The following is an 18,747-nucleotide window of genomic DNA, read 5'->3' on the forward strand; positions in this document are numbered from 1 at the left end:
GGGTAAGCTGACCTCAAGTTCCATCTCTCAAATGTAGTACTGAGCCTTAATCCTCAATGACCTAACTACTTTTACATGCTGAGACATAATTGGTTGCAGAGGGAAGAGATGCTCGAAAGGCAAATCTCAGAGCCCTTCCTGCTGATTCAGTGCACTCCCTAAACCACCCACATTTAACCCTCAGCATCTCAAACAATGAGGAGGTAGTTCTTAGGACACCTGTGTCTGGAGCCCAGAGCCACCCGCTGCTTTAAACCCCATGTTATGGGACTGTCCAGTTATAGCCTGCTGCTGGTGGAACAATGCTGGAGAACTCTCCCGGGTTCTCACCAATCCCCTGTGTATCACTCCCAGGGCACTCTACCGAGCCTCCTGGACGATCTTGGTGGCCCAAGGGCCGCATGTACATTCATTGCGTGGCCACACTGGTGGCCCAACGTGACATTCCCTGGAGAGGGTATTCCTCATAAGTTGCCTAACTTGTGGACACTGACCCTGTTGTTTATGTTTAGTGTGCCCTTGAGACCAATATTATGTTGGCAGTGCTGTTTCTATTGAAGATGGGTGTCATAAAGCAGAACTCTACCTCTCTTGTTGCCTGCCACTTCAGGGAATGTCAAAGTAAAACAGAACCGTTGGAATTAATTAGACCTCGAGAGACTAGAGAGGACTGAGCCATGTTTCTGTACTATGACAAAAGGAATCACGAAATATTGACTCCGAAGCAAAGCGCCAAAATATGTGAGTATGGAGTATAAATTATGGTCCACCATTGAACGGGATTGTGTGGATATTCCCAGCATAAGGACTAGTATGCGATTGGAACTATTTAGCCTAACCTAATGGGCCAAGAATTAAAGCAGACCCGGTAACCTTTAATGTAAACAGAGAAGGGGAAAGGATCCCCTTCTAATGCCTAGTGGCTGAATGGTACTACGAAACTTCAGAAAAACTCAGCATTTTCCCTGATCGGCCAGCTGTGTGATACGTCACTATCCTTTCCTTTTCCATGTTGTATTTGAGAGCACTTTGAAGTACGTGAGGGCTGGGTGTGCGCATTCCCAGCACGACTCTTATGGATGTTTTGTCCCATATAAGAATCTAGGCCACATGCAGGGTGCACATGACAACTGCTTGCCTTTTAATTCACAAACCGGATTGCGGTCATGGTGGGGTGAGGGTCCTGCATATGTTGAAGTTCACGTTGAAAACTGCCACCTTTAGTGTCTCAATGCAGTTAAATAATATGATGTACTAGGCGGAAACATTGCCTTTTAGAAACACACTCTTTAAGAATGTTGACGAGTCTTCTATTATTCTGACTCCACGGTATTATCAATTCTTTCCTGCGGGTTTGGCTGAACCCAGGGCAGTAAAACACTCACCTCGTGTCATTGGCTACCATGTGTATCATTCCACCTTCCCAAAGGTACTTTCGTTCTATTGCATGAGAACTATTTACATCAGTAAAGTGCGTTCACTCATCACTCGGATTGTCAAATTCGTTCCTTTAAATCGCATATGCATTCTACACCGAAAGCTATTGATGTTGCTACTTTTCCCCCCGCCCGGCAAAGCCAATGGAGCAGACCTTAATATGGCAAACAGCATGTGAGCTCCAGCCCTTGTAACATTAACTCCAGACATACAGCTTCGCAAATTCATGCTTGTTTTCCCTTTCGATCCCTCCGTCCTTGTGCCCATGCTGTTCTGAGGGCTGTGTGGTGTCTATCTCCATTCTCTGCAGTCTAGGTTCTTTCCGTGTTTCGAGAAGTGCTAAGGTCAGAGCACTTGTTGAGAAAGACCGAACGTTATAGTGTCTTCGAATGATTGATGAGTCATGTGTGGATCATCAAACATTTAGTCCGTTCCCTGGGCGGCTCTTCCGTCCCTGCGGCAGCTATCCTCCCAATGCTGAAAGAAAAGGCCATGGCGTGACCGTGTACGCCTCTCTAGCGCCTCCCTGAGGAAACTGAGTCACATAGTGCCTCGTGCTAGGGCTTAGCCTGGGTCTTAATTCTGAGCGTTTAGAAGCGGAGGGCCCAATAATATGGGGGTAGAACTCTAGAAGTATTGAAATGAACCATGGCGCAGGGCTTTGCAGAAAGCTAGCCATGCGGCACATGGCCCCCCACAAAGTAATGCGCATATCCGTGACAGGCACGCGCTGCCTGCGGCAGTCTAGGCGGTTGACGAGCCATGGAAAACCCTGTGTTAATACCCAGATGTAACAGTCACCGCAGCCACCAGCACGCGAACGGCATGAAGGGTCTTCCGCAAGACATGTCCTGCTCCCCCATGCCCTCCCCCGAAAAAAGGGGGCTACAGTCATCTCTCCCCAAATGCCACTACACAGTCTTGTATTTAAAATGTTCCACGACTCTACGTACTACCCACTTGGTCTAATTAGAGCGCTGGGACCTCCCGGCGCTAATGACTTCATTGCTACCCAAATCAAATGCTGCTTATTTTGTGGACCCCGAAAGGATGAGTGGCTGAGAGGCCCCACGATGATACAGTCATCTCTCCCCAAATACCACTTCACAGTCTTGTATAAAATTGTTCCACGACGCTACGTACTACCCGCTGGGTCTAATTAGAGCGCTGGGACCTCCCGGCGCTAATGACTTCATTGCTACCCAAATAAAATGCTGCTTATCCTGTGGACCCCGAAAGGATGAGCGGCTGAGAGGCCCCACGAGTATTTCCATACCCGGTGGATGCATTCGTCCCTGAGCTCCGAGTCCCCACCCGAATGAAGGCAAGGGCCCCCAGGACACGTACAGGGTCCCCTGGGCCCCGGCTTGGGTTCCTAAAGGTGGGTGCGCTGGGTTCAGTGCACTAAGAGTGAGTTCCGGGCCTGAGCCGGGGCTCCTTGCGCGTCTGGGCCTGGAGCCAAAGGGGGTGGGGGGGGCGGAAGAGGCAGGGAGCCCTGCCCCCAACTCACCACCCTCCTCCGAGCCAACAACAACACAGAGTGTAACTCTGGGGCTAAGGGCGGTTACGTACAGTGAATGCTCACGTGCACCCCGCGCAGGAACAAGGGGACCCAGAATAAAAGAGGGGGCACTTCACAACTTGGGCTTTGGAACCATCCAGGGAAAGTATGCTTTTGAAGTTTAAAAGTACACCCATTCGTGCCGTCAAGTGACTTGGATGAACACATGTATTTGTTGTAGAAGCGAGGGGCCGCAGCAGGTGAGAGCCCCCCTCCTCTTAGAGACTCCCCCTTTTACATAGCGCCACGGTGGGGACTTCAAGGGGCTATGCGTGCCCTGCTGGACGTGGTGCAAACCATATGGAGGCGCTGCTGTACTCATGTTATTACCCTCGGAAAGAGGAAAGGCGGATCCTCCGGTCACACCGGCAGTGAGTGAACAATGGCGAAAGGGGGGGGGGGGGGTCGTCATCTCCTCCCATTGATCCCACACGTGTCCATGGCCGGACCACGCTGCGGCCATTGGGCAGCCAGAGCAGCGTGTGTTTCACACAAGCATGCCCCCCGCATGCCCACCGCGGCCTAAATGGCCATCCTGCTTGAGTCAGACTCCGGTGAGCGGTCCCCCCCCTGGGGGTGGCGTCGTTTAGAGCGTGCGCTCCCGCCATATTCCAGCGGGCGTGGGGGTTTAGACCCGCTTTGCCGGGGGAGAGCCCAATAGTTTGCGGGCTAGTGGGGGGGGGCCCGCGGACATCTAGCGTGTGCTGGCCAGTGCGATAATCCCTACGCGGGTGCAAAGTGCCCGCATAGATACACGCTCCCGAGCACTATCTTACTTCTGGGGGCTGTGTGGTTTATTGGCGGGTATCTCAACTTCGAAATAGCGTTTGGTGTGAAGCTAACAGGTAGAAGTTCAATTTTACAGGCGAGTTAAATTAAAGTGTTAAAATGCACACAGTACGCAACATTACTGTTTGCAAAAGTTAAACGCATTTTGTTACTGAACATGATGCACTTTTTATTTTACTGGGATTCGCAAACGATCATACAATGGGGGCTTGACTACAGTCTAGTGCCAAATATCGAACAATATTACCTCCTTACTGTGTCTCAACCGCTTTATCATGGTGCGTGTCAGTTGTTGTCTACTAACATTCACGAAAGAGAGCAGTCCATTGTTCTTGTCTTCACACTGTACAGTCAGCTTTCTAAAATCCATATTCCTTTCATGATTGTCATTTAGGATGAATATACATTCCAAGACAATAAATACAGACGGAGCTAAAGGATTTTTATTTATTTATTTTAAAAGTTTTATATAGCGCGAACAAGATCTTTGCAGATATTAGAGCGCTTTACAAAAACAGGGGGTAGGGGCAAATGGCGGGTGATTACACAACTTATTGGGTTCAATATAATAGTCCGTAATAAGTAATAAGTGAGTGACATAATAGGATAGCAGTCATGTGCAGAAAAATAACCAAAAAAACAATCAGTTAACCAATAATACAAAAACGGCGTAAAGTCTTTGATCCAGCGACAATAGAGTTCATGTGAAACTGGCTATAAGGATGGCTAATACCACTTACTTAAAAAAAATATAGAAAAACACGGGGTAGGGGCATGAAGAGGCTGATTAAACCAACTATTGGGTGCAATATAGTAGTCAGTAGTAAGTGAATAACATAATAGGATCGTAATCATGTAAGAATATGATGACAATAATCAATCAGGTGTCCAATGATACCAAAACGGTGCAAAGTCTCTGATCCAACAACAATAGAGTTCAGGTGAACTTGGCCATAAGGATGGCTTTTACCTCTTTCTTGAAAAATGCAGTGGAGGAGATAAGCCTGGTTTCAGGAGGGAGTGCATTCCAGATCCTGGGTGCCATTCCTGGGAAGGAGCGTTTGTAAGTTTTTTCCTTCCGGAATCTACGAGGTTTCAGGAGTAGATTTTTTGTACTTCTATTGGATCTTGAACCTCCTGATATAGTCAACTTCTGAGTGAGGTAGTTGGGTGACTTGTGGTGTACGGCCGCGTGCGTCATAACGGCAATTTTCAGCTGTATTCTGGCTTCAAAAGGCAGCCATCCCAGGGATTTTAAGTCAGGGGATATGTGTGAGTGTTTTCTTGAACCAGTAATGAGTCTCGCAGCAGCGTTCAAGGAGGCTCTTAGGGGTGCGGTTGTTGATAGGGGGAGTCCGCTGAGGGCCACAATTCCATAGTCTATGCGGGGGATGACTAGGGCTTGTACAGCAGTTTGGAAGTCCTTGGCTGGGAAGAAGGGTTTAAGTTTCCTCAAGGTGTTGATTTGGAAATTAGCTCCTTTCGTTGCTTTGCTAATGTGCTGCTGCATGTTGAGCCCAGTAGCTTGTCTCCTTTCTGGTGAAGAATTGGCTTGGTAGTTTAGTCTGCCCTGTTCCCATGATGCACTGGGCCAGGGACAGACTGATTTGCATATAGCCAGGTTCTGAGCTGGGATGGTGCAGTGAGCTAAATAACGGTGATGGATCAAGCCCTGATCTTTGGACTGGGTAAGAGTGGTCTGCTTAATTCAGACACTCTGTTCATCACCACACCCTTTTCTGAATCGTTTTTGGCCACTATAGGCGTGGCAGGGTATACTCAGACATGAGTCCCTTGCTCACTGCACCATCAGGATTCAAGCAAGCCGGGCCGACGACGGCTGAAATGCCAGAAACCGGTCCCCGGTAGCTTGTCTCCTTTCTGGTGAAGAATTGGCTTGGTAGTTTAGTCTGCCCTGTTCCCATGATGCACTGGGCCAGGGACAGACTGATTTGCATTTAGCCAGGTTCTGAGCTGGGATGGTGCAGTGAGCTAAATAACGGTGATGGATCAAGCCCTGATCTTTGGACTGGGTAAGAGTGGTCTGCTCAATTCAGACACTCTGTTCATCACCACCCCCTTTTCTGAAGCATGTTGAGCTTGGCGTCAAGTGTGATGCCTAAGGATTTCGCCGATTCCACGATGATGGGTTGAACATTGAGCGCAGTTAGGTGATTGAGCCAAACTTGGGTGGGAGATGGATCTGCCGCTGGGCAGGGGAGATATGTTCCGGGTGGTGGAGTGTTCTGCGAGGTTCGTAGGAGGTGTGAGGTGGGGGGAAGGGAAGGTGGGGGTATGGAGGATGTATGAGGGGGGGTGTTCTTCGCCAGCGCATGAGGGGTGAGGAGGGGTTACATCGGGAGTGTGACTGTCTACAACGCTGGGGGGATGGGAGAGGTGTGTGTCATTCAGCTGTTGTGGTGGGTTAGGTAAGTTAGATTGAGGATTGGAAGTGGGGGGTGTTGTGTAGCCAGAGGTGTTCGGAATAGAGGTACACCGTTTGGCGATGTGTTCTAAGAAGGTGGGGAACAGGTTGTCGAGTCGGTCTAGGTTCCTGTCAGTGGATTGGAATAGGATGGTCCCGTTGTTGTAGATGGTGATGGTGGCTCTGCCTGGGAAGACTTGGGATGGTGTGACAGACAGCGATAGGCCATGAGCAGATTTTCTAGTGGTGGAGATAGTGAGAATGGAGAGGAACGCTTTCCTCCACTGTGCTCTACATAGAGTGTAGAAGATGATATCGGTGCTCTTGGCTCCATTGACGAGGGAAAAGTAGGTGTCCACAAACGGGGTTTCAGGGTGGGCCTTCAGGAAGTTGTGTTTGAAGCGTTTGGTGTTTTTTTTTGGAGAGCTCAGGTGGGCAGATAATTTTGTATGTGTGCTCGCCCATGCGTTCCATGATGGCAGAGGTGCAGATAGAGGAGGGGGGGTGTGCGTGGGTGAGTGTGTGAGGTTACAGGGCTGTATGCCTGAATAGTCTTCGGTGTGGGCTGTTGGTGAGGATGACTAGTCTAAGATGGCCACCACAGTGGAGGACTAGTCAAAGATGGCTACCAGAATAGCAAGTAGAGAGACAAGAGTTGTAGTCCTTTCTCTGTTGTTGATGTGCCTTAGAGGGTTTAGTTTCCCTTTCTAATCTGGGGCAGATCGAGTTAGTCCATCTACTGTGTTGCTTGGTCGGGAGGAGAGAGTTTAGCTTCTATGTTGCGAGGAGAGAGCCTTATCTCTGTTTTGGTGATCCCTGACCGCATTGGTATGTAGCCTCATGGTCATCTGGTGGGCAGTGGAGGCGATTTATGGCTTCATTTTATGGCCCCAGCCATTTTAAATAATGGAGAGTGAGAAGAGCGAAAAGACCGCTCTAGGTAGAAAGGATTCCGGGCAGAGAATGCAAAGCCAGCATGCTTGTTTACAGTAATAATTATGTGTGCACAGTACCTTCAGGACCTCGTGGTCACCATGTTCGTCAGGCTGTACTGAGGCTGTTTGAATCAGGCACACTAAGCCTAATTGCGCTGCAACTGAACATGCAGACAGGGCACACCGAAGCCGCCCTATAATGCCCGACTCAACAGTGCAGAGGCAGGCAGCTGGCGGGCAGACTCTATTTCCGCCGATCCATGGGGGGCGGAGAGGGGGGGCAGCTGGCTGAGACAGCGCGTAAGCTCCGCTATCCCGAGAGAGTCACCACGGGGGAGGGGGGGGTTGGGTCTCCTCTGCGTCGTGCCCGGCCGCTCCAGTGATGTGGTCCGGGGAGGAACGCTGAGTTTACCTTGGCAGCAGGACACCAGTGCTCCCCCTTGGTTCGACGATGACGGATCTCCCACGCTGCGTCCAGTCCGGGATCCACGGGCAGAACGGGAACGATCAAAGTCTTTTCTGGTCACTAGCTTCCGTGTTGTGTTTTTTACCTTCTCCTAAGCGCCGGGACGCCTCTTGGCTGCGGCATCCGTTGCGCTTTATAAAATAACATAACATAACATAACAAAGTGGTGAATGCAGGCGGGCGGCGGGCAGGACACCTCCGCAGACCCCCGCCGCGTCCAGTCCTGGGGCTCCAGGCAGGGCGGGGGCAGGGGCGATCAAGGCGGTGAATGCAGGAAGGCAGGGACTGGAGCGGGCTCCAGTCGTCCGTCCGGAGCCTCTCAGCGTCGGCCCCTCAGATGGTCGCAGCAAGGGTCCAGGCTCTGGTCCACACCCACAAAGTCCGGTGATATTGACGGCGACCCCGGGGCGAGTCGGACACCTCCTGCGCACCGCAACCGCCCACGTCGCAGGCAACCACCGCGTGCACCAGTCGTCGACAGCGGGCTCCAGATAACAAGCATCCGTGGTGTGCCCAGCAGATGGTCAGGGACAGCCCCGGGTCCGGAGAAGAGGCGGGGGCGCCTCGGTCCTCTCCCGCGTTGACCGCAGCCTCCGGCCAGATCGTGGATGCCCAGAGAGTTCCAGCCCTCGCCAACAGACAGGTAGGGATATCTGCATATTGAAGCAAACCATGATCTCCCACCGTGCATGCAGTTGTGCTCCCTACTCGAGTCACCATTACCGCTAGGACTGGGAGTTCGGGCCACCACGCGCTGCGGAACCATAATTGGTGTCTCTGGGTGAACCGGAACAGCAAGCGTAGTGCTGGAAATGCGGCCGGTATTCCGGATGCGTAGGGTATTCCGGGTGGTATTAACAATATTAAGAAAAGGCTTACAGGCAATGGGCATTTTCAGTGTTTTTAGCAAAGGCGTAAGGCAATAGGCCCAAGGTTCAATCCCCGGCATATATACTCTTAGGGCATATTTATTTACTCTTCACCGGTCCCAGTTTAAAAAGGCAGCCGGGACCGGCTAATGCATTCATGCGGGCGTGAACTGAGATCGAGGTGCTGGAGCATTCCAATGTTGCATGCAGAAGTATATTATGCCAAATCGCCTTTTACAAGTTATCATGGCGGACTCTCACGCCGATCCCGCCAGCCCACTATGCCACCCTTCGCCTCGCAAGCGTTCTGCCCGACCCGGCCCCGTCGCCGCCATTTGCAATGCCCCTCCTTCCACGCGCCTAACAAACGGGGCCCTAAGTGCAACTCGCGCTTCCTTTAATCGGTGTAGCCACATGCCGCTCCCCGCCATGTCGCCTGCGCTGCATTGCGGGGATGTACCTCCCGCCGTTGCCTGAGGCGGCGGCCCAGACCCAATCTCCGCCACTGCACCCTCGCCCCTTCACTGACCGCGACCGAACAGCACCACCCGCCCCAGACGGCGCCATTACTCGCCGCCTATTACTCCGCCCGCAACACCGCCTACAAGACCCCACACACCACAAGAATGGATAACTGGGCTCCCCCGTGGTAGAACCACGGAGCCCCGTCGACTCGGTTAATCCCGAGGACTGGGCCCGGGGGGAGGCCTGTTGATCCCTCACCTTCTGTGGAGCTGAAATTGCGGGCCTCGCGTCCGGGGTCGTGGGGTGAGGGAGAGGGCCTAGGAGGGGCTAACGGGCCTAAGGCTGGCGAGGGACAGCCTTGCGACCGCAGTGGTAGAGGGGCAGCAGCAAAGAGGACGCCGGGAGGGAGGAGCTCACCTATAACCTCCCAGGAAGGGGGGGGGGTGGCCTGACCTAGCGTGGACCCGCCTCCCCGCCCCCTCCCACCCAAGGGCTGGCCTCGGTTCCCTGCGCCCTACTACGGGGTTTGCCCTCCCATGGGGGTCCCTTGCAAGAACCTCGGGCATCCTTCAGGAAGCCAGGCACAGGTAATAAACTGGTTATCAGGGTATATATACACCGGCTGGCGTCAGGCACCCACCCCTTCCAGGGCTCTACAGACACGAAACAGGAGGTGCCAGATGCCACAGATAGCTGCTCATGCGCTTAACTACCAGCGCTTGTAAGATCACAAAGCTAAGATGCGCATTGGCTGTAAAACAAACATTAAACAAGCCCAATCCTCCTTAAAACAAAGCCCAACAAGTGCAAAGCTAAGCTGCACATTGGCTGTAAAACAACCGTTAAACAAGCCCAATCCTCCTTAAAACAAAGCCCAAAACTAAACATGCTACTAGAAAAAAGCCTAAATGACGTTTGACATGGAACATTGCTGAAAGCTTAAAAAATATAACAAACGTAGCGGTAGGCATGGCGCAAGACATATACCTCCAATACAACTGTGGAATTCAGAGGAGGTGGGAGGGAGGAAAACTATATTTAAATGTAATGAACTATGGTGCTGAAACTACACACAGGTAAACAGAAACATAGCAGGAAAAAAAGAGAAAAAGTAGTCCCCTAAAAACAGATAAAGAACTGTAGCGTGATGAGACAGTACTTAGTCCTTGTTGCATGGGAGGAACGGAAGAGAGAAAGGAGGGACAAAGAGGTAGGACTGACCACTGGCAAGCAAGGAGGGACATTGACATAGACAAATGATAAACAAAAGCAAGTAATGGGTGGAGTTGGAACTCCACAAAGCAATTACCACAGGTCGCTAAGCGACAGCACAAGTGCTGCCTAGGCTCTACCTAAAAAGGGGGAAAAAGGCATGTGCACGTGGATTTGTCCTGACGGATGCATATAACGCAGGCGCCATTGTATATTTTATTTACTGATTCATGATTGATTGGGAAATGAAACAAAAATATGATAAGAAGCACCAAAGCAATTTTTTTTTAGGAAGCAGAAGTGTTTACAGCAATTTGCTGCCTGGCCCTTTTCGAAAAAGCCAGAATTAAATTTAATAAATGGGACGTGGTGGGGAAAGGGGGAACGATGGAGCAGATTGGGGTAGAGGAGAGGAAAGGAAAAGAAGCACATGAGGGAGGAAGCCACAAGGTGGATGAGGAGAGATGCACACGAGGTAGAGAACAGCATGAGGCAAAGGGAGAAGAACACAGAAAAGAGGAACATGGAGCACATGGAGGAAAAGCACACGGGCAAGAGAGAACATCACAGAGTGCGGGAGGAAGAAAAGCGCACAGGGGATACAGATGGAAAACTCATGCATGTGTTTAAGCAATAAGAAAAAATATTTCCCTAAAAGTGAGCAGTGGAAGGACACAAGTAAAACAGCTATGTTCCAGGGGAGGGACAAACACAAGTTGGATCAGGCAAGTAAATGAGAAAGACAATACACCCAACCAATGGTAAGCATTGGTTCCAGGGGAGGGACCAACACAAGATGGACAAGGCAAGTAAATGAGAAAGACAATACAGCCAACCAATGGTAAGCAATGAGCAGCCTTTAAGCACACTGTAAGTTTTTGATAAGCTGACAATATGTCTTTTCCTTGCACAGTCTGGTAGTCTTGACCTAATGAGGGAATTGGATTTAGCCTAGAATAATTAACTCTGACTGAGAATAATTAATACATTTCAGGATTTCACTCATTACTGTTTGTACACTATTAAGGCATGCGAATGGTTTGATTCTAGTTACTTTCATTATTTACTAATCTTTGATTTGATGAGAGTTACAAGTTTCAGCAGCTTTGCAAAAATAAAATTCTGAGTACAAATGTAGTTACAGTTTTTCAGCAAGAAAATTGATTTTCTCACCGCACACCAGCACATTCAAAATCCCGCAGACATTTTAAATATCAATCAAAAATCTATAGCATTAATCATACCTACAAAACTGTACATAAGAATGTAGAACATAAATATACCTAGTGCGCCAATGTCCATGTCCTTCACAAGATTCTTGATGTCTGCTATAATGGCCGATGCTTTGTATACCGCCTTTTCATGAGCCAGTTGGTACTCCGGGAGCAGTTTCTGAAATCCCTTGATTTTTTTCATGTGTTGTTGTACACTATGGATTTTCTGCTCTACCACTACCTTGTCCTGTGCGATCTGGACTAGGATCTGCAGTGTTCCCTCTATGTGCTCATTGAGGGCTGCCATCTGCTGCTGAAGATCATTGGCCAGGGCTGTGTAGGATTTCATCTTGGTCTCCGTGTAGGTGAGAACACTCTTCATCAGCTCATGCACTTCCATTACCTCATGGTGCTTCTTCTTCATTAAATTCGTAAAGCACTGGACAAATGTCTCGAATGTAGCATTTGTGATATGGCCATATTCACCTCGTCCCTGCTTGCACCTGTCATAGTTTGCAATCGCCAGGTGCATGGATGCTAACAGGTAGCATACATTTTCTTTCTCCTTATTACTTAGCATCTCCAGATGCTGGATGTAGTGGTCAGCATGTGCTACTAAATTTTCCCTGAAACAGAAAGGAGAAACATGTGGAAATGTGATCAGCTTGAATCTTTGTCCCAAACTTCAGTCATCGTTCCCCCCCTCCACTTCACAACCACCATTACTAACACCACATTGAAATGCAGTTTCTAGTTTAGTGGGGGGTGCTTATGAAGAACGAACCGAGCCCCAAGAGGACAGTGGACCACTATAGATAACCACAGGATACTTACCCAATGTGAGAAAAGAGAGGCATGCAGATACGTTTACCATGAAAAGTCCAGACAATTAATGTGTACAATAAACAGCTAGGTGGGCCACAGAGGGAATTACTCAGTTAGGACGTGCCGCAAAACCTTTGAGGGAGTTCTGGTGCCAGTGCCTCGTGACCTTGGTGGGGAGACTCCATCTCAAAGCTTTAACATACCTAAAGGCGCGAACATCACGTGACCTGCATGGGGGCGGGGCTGCCCTCCAGTGGGAGCTCATACCACTGTCAGATTCCCCGCTGCGTGGGACACGTTGTAAAAACTTGGAGGAGTTTCTGGAGCCCTGTGCATGATGCCCTTGGTGGGTAGACTCTATCTCCCAGGCTTCCACGCACCTAGAGGCACAAATATCACGTGCCATGCAAGAGGGTGGAGCTGCCCTCCAGCAAGCATTCATAGCAGTGTCGTCTTCCCTGCTGCATGGGACGTGCAGTAAACACCTTGAAGGGTTCTGGAGTCCCGTGCCCGGTGACCTTGGTGAGGAGACACCATCTCCCAGTCTGCAACGTGCCAGGAGGCGCGAACATCACATGAGCTGCAAGGGGGCAGGGCTTCTCTCCAACAAGCACTCATAGCACTTTGGGTTTCCCCGCTGGACTGGCCGCACCTGGGCTTAGCCCAGGACAATGGCCATCTGTACCAGTCAGAGCCCGGTAGAGGCTGGGCCGGGCCACCCTTCTTGGTTGTTGCTCCTCGTTAGTTGGCCTCTAGCATAAAGCTTCATCTAATTGGACATGGTCAAGCCTTGGACCACAGCCTCTCACAGACTGTTTTCTGCGCTAAACAAACTTTCAGGTTAGGTGACAGTTGATAATGGGCAAAAGGAAGGCAAAAGAGAGTCCACATGGGCTTACAAAGTTGGCAGAAAAGACTTTGAGGGCCAAAGCAGTAAATAACTGTATGGTCAACAACATTGATGACTTAATAGAGGAGGTGGAGACATTGGTTAGTGGTCAGCCTTCCTCTAAGAATTGTGATTTAAGTCGGAAATTGCTGGATATTTTTATAAAGAAAAAACCCTTATGAGAAATGCTTGACTGGTGTACCAACCCCTATAGAAGGCAAGCAAAGGGAGTGTGGAGTGTGGGTTTTGTGTTGATGCTGAATTTGATACAGCTGATCTAGTGCTATCGTGCACTGACCCAAATAATGTTTCTGATTTGAATCTAATGACTTTGGGTGTGTTACCTGAACGTGTATGCTCAAACTGCTTTAACTTGTTGGGCCAACTGAACACTGAAAAGAAAGAGGCGAATGTGAGTAACCCTAAAGTAGTGGGGACTTGGTGGAAGGTCTTGGGTAAACAGATGGACACTAATTGTGTGTGCCAAATTGAGATTGGTCATCTCAAAGACATGGTCAAAAACTTGCTATTGAGGTTGCCCTTATGTGACTCATTATGGGGAAGCTTGTCAATACAATCGATATAATTCAGCTATTCAAAAAAGCCCCTTGGGTCCCAGGAAAACAGGAGGGATCCCCCAGCAAGGGTTTTGGCATCAAATGGAAGCCTTACATCGTACAAGCCAGGTATAGGAGAGGTCACCATGGACGGTTCTAGCACAAGACAGAAAAAGCTATGTCCAGCTATAAGTCAGGACTCCTTTGCATGCCCCGACTCATGCCCCAGTTGATTGATTTGTAAGGGATTCCTTGAAAACACATAGCCCAGACAAAGTGGATGGGGTAGACAGGTTTCCCCCCTATTTACATTACACACAAGGTGGGAGACTAAGACTAATCCCCGGGGGTGGGAGGGTACCACAGTCCATGAGGATGAACCCCATAAATACGCTAGAAATGTATCACCCAGGCCACGTGTTCAGTTAGGGAGAAAATTGCAGTAAAATCTACCTGATTAATGTCCCCAAACTACTGCAGAGGACTCAAGAAAATAGAGAGATACTGATCAATAAAGTCATAAACTGGATTGAGCAGGTAAGAAATTGTCATACAATAATAAGATCTGATATCCAAGATGCAGGTAGATACAATTTTGATGATAAATTTGATTACATATCCATATAACTACTCACAATACCCTTGTTGCAGGCTTAGTGAATCTGCGCCAGTGCACCTCACCCCCAGATGGATTCAGGATACAATTGAAGTATAATCTTCCAGCAAGGATGCCAGTGTATAATTGTAACAGGGCTATGGCTAATATAGATGAAACAACACAAGGTGACCCTAGACTGTACAAGCCTCCCAGGGATGATGATGGAAGGGCTTGACTGGAGGAGGTATTGTCACCCTCACACGCTAGAGGACTGGAAGGTGCTACACGGGTAATTACTTAGAGAGATTAGTGGTGAGGAGAGGCAACTCATAAATTCTACACATCCATCATTTAGAGTAAATGAAGATCTGAAGATTCTATCATGGTACTTAGCAGGCCTTTAATCAAAACTAATTTGTGAGGAATGGAGAAAAGTTATTGATAAGTTCAATATATGTATCCTGCAGGAGACATGGGCTCACAGAACTGATCTAATCCTTCTGTAGAGCACTCCACTACAATAATACACCGGAGTGCAGTCCCGAACCGCACATCGCTGATGACTCTCGATAAATGCTGTTTGGCTTAAATAAAACTGATAAAAACAACTAGGATCGCCACGACTCTGAAGCGTGTGATCTTTTTTACGGTCCGGCGCTACTAAGACAAGTTCATTTCAAGCTCCACAATTATTTAAAGCTCGAGATCCTCTTCCATAAAACTTGAATACGCTCCTTTGGAGCTACCAAGATTAGCCCTTTCCAGTTCTACAATCCTGAAGAAATAAAGCCAAACTGGGTTGACTGATTTTAGGGGTCAGGGTAGAACCACGTGTACACCACGTGTATGTTTACTACAGACAAAATCAAAGGCAGAACTAGACCGGCTGGTCTGTGTCACCACATTTGGGCCTGACACCAAAAAACTCAGACTGTGTTAAAAAATTGGCACTTACTTGAAAACTTGGATTGCCCCTTCCCCCGTCCTCTGTTTGCGTACCGGAAAAACAGAAGTATTGGACAACAAATTGTACGAGCAGATATAGCATTACCCAAACCCAAGAGCGACCTTTTGTCGCAATGGGGATTAAAACCCATTGAGGGACACCATAAGTGTGGGTCATGTGCGGCGTGTGGGACTACTGTGGAAGGGAAGGAATTTCAACATTGGAATATTAAGTGGAAACACTTGAGTTTCTCAAACTGTAAAACACGTAATGTGGTGTACGTAGTCATCTGCCCATGTGATAAAATTTACATAGGCAAGACAACACAACAAGTGAATATGCGCATAACGCAACATAACTCAAGACTAAAGAATAAGGTGTTAACCGCCCCTATGGTGGAGCACTTTATTGAAAATAAACATACTGAGAACGACCTTAAATGGTCAATTTTGTATGTATTACAACAGTCTAGACCCATTGACCATGATAAAATTCTATTGCAAAAAGAGGCATATCTGATACTTAAGTTCAACAGTGCATTAAGCGGCCTCAATTCGCTATCTGAGATATCTAGACTGTGAACCATATTCATTGGAATGTTTACATGCAAAAAGGGTGATATTTAATGCGCATATTGTAAATACGTGAATGAAATTCACCTTCTGCCCATATCCAAAAAGATATCCTTCTCTAGACACCCCACTGTAAGATGGCCGCCACAAAAGTGGATGAATGTAGATTTAAAACCACGTTCAAACATGGCTGCCATACCCAGAGACTGTGAGCCAGACACCGGGTTGCAGCGTGATAAAGTAAGTCTAAAGATAACACAGGTTAAATCTGCCCCAAAACGTAGTATTACTTGAAGTTTAGTAAAACGATGTCATTCCCTTCAGGGAAAACAAATGTTACTGATGATGACTTCAAAAGTGGTGCCTGCATTGTGAAATAGCGTTTGTCGCTGTATGTAAACAGAACACAAACAGCCTAAGCAAAGAGTGATCTTCAGCAGGTATGCCGATTAGAGCACTGGGTGCCTTTCTCTCTCGTCCTCCCGCTTGTGCTTAAAAGCGCCTAAAACGATTGTTTTACTAATTTCAGGCTGTAAGTAATACACAAGACTGAAAATAAATTCTAATTAACAAAAACGAAGGATCACAGAAACGATCCAGTAAGGTATGTCGATAATACATGTTCCCTAGCTCTGTCTGACAAGTGAGACAAAATAGGTCATGATACCCGTATTTATTTTTAGATACTGAAAAGAAAGAAACTCAGTCAGGACCAACATTCTACCTACGAACCGGCGATGGCTGGTAAAACAGATAATAAGAGGAACATGGCTTAAGTGCAGTTGGAAGCTAAAACACTTACCAATAATGTAGCTAAAATAAGCTTTGCTTTATACACTTGCAGATACATCGTATAAAGGCAGAGCCCTGATGAGAATCCGTTGAGTTGACACACCGGATTCGAAACGCGTTGGCGTAAAAAATATTAGACATTTATTTGTTAAATAGACTGAATGAATTAATTTAGAGTCTATTTCTTCTTTTTTGAGCTAATTACATTAAGTTGTAGTTTACTGATTTATGATTGTAATCAATTGTCTATTCTAAACCACGAGTTCGTATTTTTGACTCTTGTCTTTATGTAATTATGAATGACTCTTGTCTTTACGTAATTATGAATATTTAATTGTGTATATATCAAAGCAAATAATTCTGTATATACAATTGGCAATGTGTATGTTTTTGTGTTGTAAATAATTGTGAGTTGTAAATAAGTGTTAATTGAGCAAAACAAAATACGATAAGGTGTCTTTTTCATACATCAAACAAAAAAAAGGTAAGAAAATCAAATAATAAAAGGGTTATAGTGATATACCCGGATCAACCAAGAAGTTTCACTTGTTTTTTTCCCTCAAAAACAGAGTATTTGCAGTAATTGTGTGGTTGGCAACTTGTATTTTTGAAGCTGGACAATAAAGTTTGCAGGGCCGTCATCGGTAGCGCTTTCGCGCGCAACCTGATTGGCGGCCCTGAGTGAAAACCAAACTGAAGGTAAACTTGGTGATGTGTGCAGTGCGGCACACTAGCCAATCAAGCTCAGTTATGCTGCGCCTCCTGTCCCCATTTGCTCAGGGATTGCAGCCTGAGCCAATGATGATAAAATATCCGACACTGTGACTGCTGAGGCCCCTCCCCAGCTCAAAAAAAATGTGCACAACGGGCCAAATGCGGTACGTCTGTCGCAGCGGCAATTGACAGTACTTCAGAAGTTACAACAAGCAGGTGACCGTGAGCTTGCACATCTTCAAAGGGGCCGCCCGCGCAGCACTGGTGGCCCGTTATGCCGGCCTTCATAATAATTTATTTGGGGACATAGACACTACTGTGATTGACAGTAGTGTCAGTGTCCCCAAATAAATGATAAAGGCCTCCGTAACGGGTTACCAGTGCCGCGCTTGCAGCCGCCCTCAAATTAGTGCCGCCTGGGGCTGTCCGCCCCCCTCACCCCCACCTAGATACGCCAGTGCACTAAAGTGAAGTACCCATGATTGAGGTTGAATACGGTGCACTTATTCAATTATTTAGTTCTTAGTCCCTTGGCTAGTTTGTACCAAAACTGTATGCTATTCTTAAAATTAGCTGCAATAGAAATATATTTCAATAGAGCTTCGTCCCATTTCCTTTTAGCTGCGGTGTGCACTGCTTTGAAGTTTTTCCTTTTTTTCCGCCACTAAACTCCTATGGCCATTTTATTATAGGGGCCATCAGCGCAGTCCTAGATACCCTGCAGTATTCATCAAACAATTCAAATGTATTATTACAAAGCATCCCACTCCTCTTCTCTTTATAGAAAACATTTTTCAATTCCACAAATAAGCCACTGAATATCTCAAATGTTGTTTGGGCCCCTTCCTTTTAAAATTGTATAATGATTTCACAACAGTTCAAACATGTCTACCCCATCCACTTTGTCTAGGTTATGTGTTTTCAAGGAATTCCTCACAAATCAATCAACTGGGGCATAAGTCTGGGCACCCAAAGGAGTCCTGACTTATAGCTGGTCATAGATTTTTCTGTCTTGGGCTAGAACCGTCCATGGTGACCTCTCCTATACCTGGCTTGTACGATGTAAGGCTTCCATTTGATGCCAAAACCCTTGCTGGCGGCTCCCTCCTGTTTTCGATTTAATTGACAAGCTTCCCCATAGTTAAATAGTCAAATTATTTTATAGTAACATTTGGGAGCAAGATGGACTGTATGCTTGCTGATTGATTTCTTTCAGGAAACTTAATTCTTTACGCAATTTCTTGTAAACGGGTAAAACACTGTTCAAGATAGAACAATCATATGAAATATATCTCAAAAAGGTGTACAAAACAAACAAACTCGGGTGTATATATGAAAATATTCACTCTTTATATTGTAATTTTCAAAGGGTACTTATATACAATACATGCAATGAGACAAGAAGGTAATTATTCTGCACTTGAAAACCTTCGCTGTAACAATTGCAACACTTTTTCTCAAAATAAACCACAAATCAATAT

General features: G+C 47.3%; 1 protein-coding gene across 1 annotated transcript in view; it reads right to left on the reverse strand.

Moving 5' to 3' along the window:
* Nucleotides 1–18,747, reverse strand: part of LOC147729701 (dynein axonemal heavy chain 17-like) — a 1,258,223-nt gene that overhangs the window by 872,172 nt on the left and 367,304 nt on the right. The window contains exon 21 of the mRNA XM_086954021.1: nt 11,443–11,999. Coding sequence (XP_086810147.1) covers nt 11,443–11,999 — 557 coding nt within the window. The remainder of the gene's footprint in view (nt 1–11,442; nt 12,000–18,747) is intronic.

The sequence above is a fragment of the Lissotriton vulgaris genome, chromosome 2_1 (genome assembly GCF_964263255.1).
Source record: "Lissotriton vulgaris chromosome 2_1, aLisVul1.2, whole genome shotgun sequence".
Lineage (NCBI taxonomy): Eukaryota > Metazoa > Chordata > Amphibia > Caudata > Salamandridae > Lissotriton > Lissotriton vulgaris.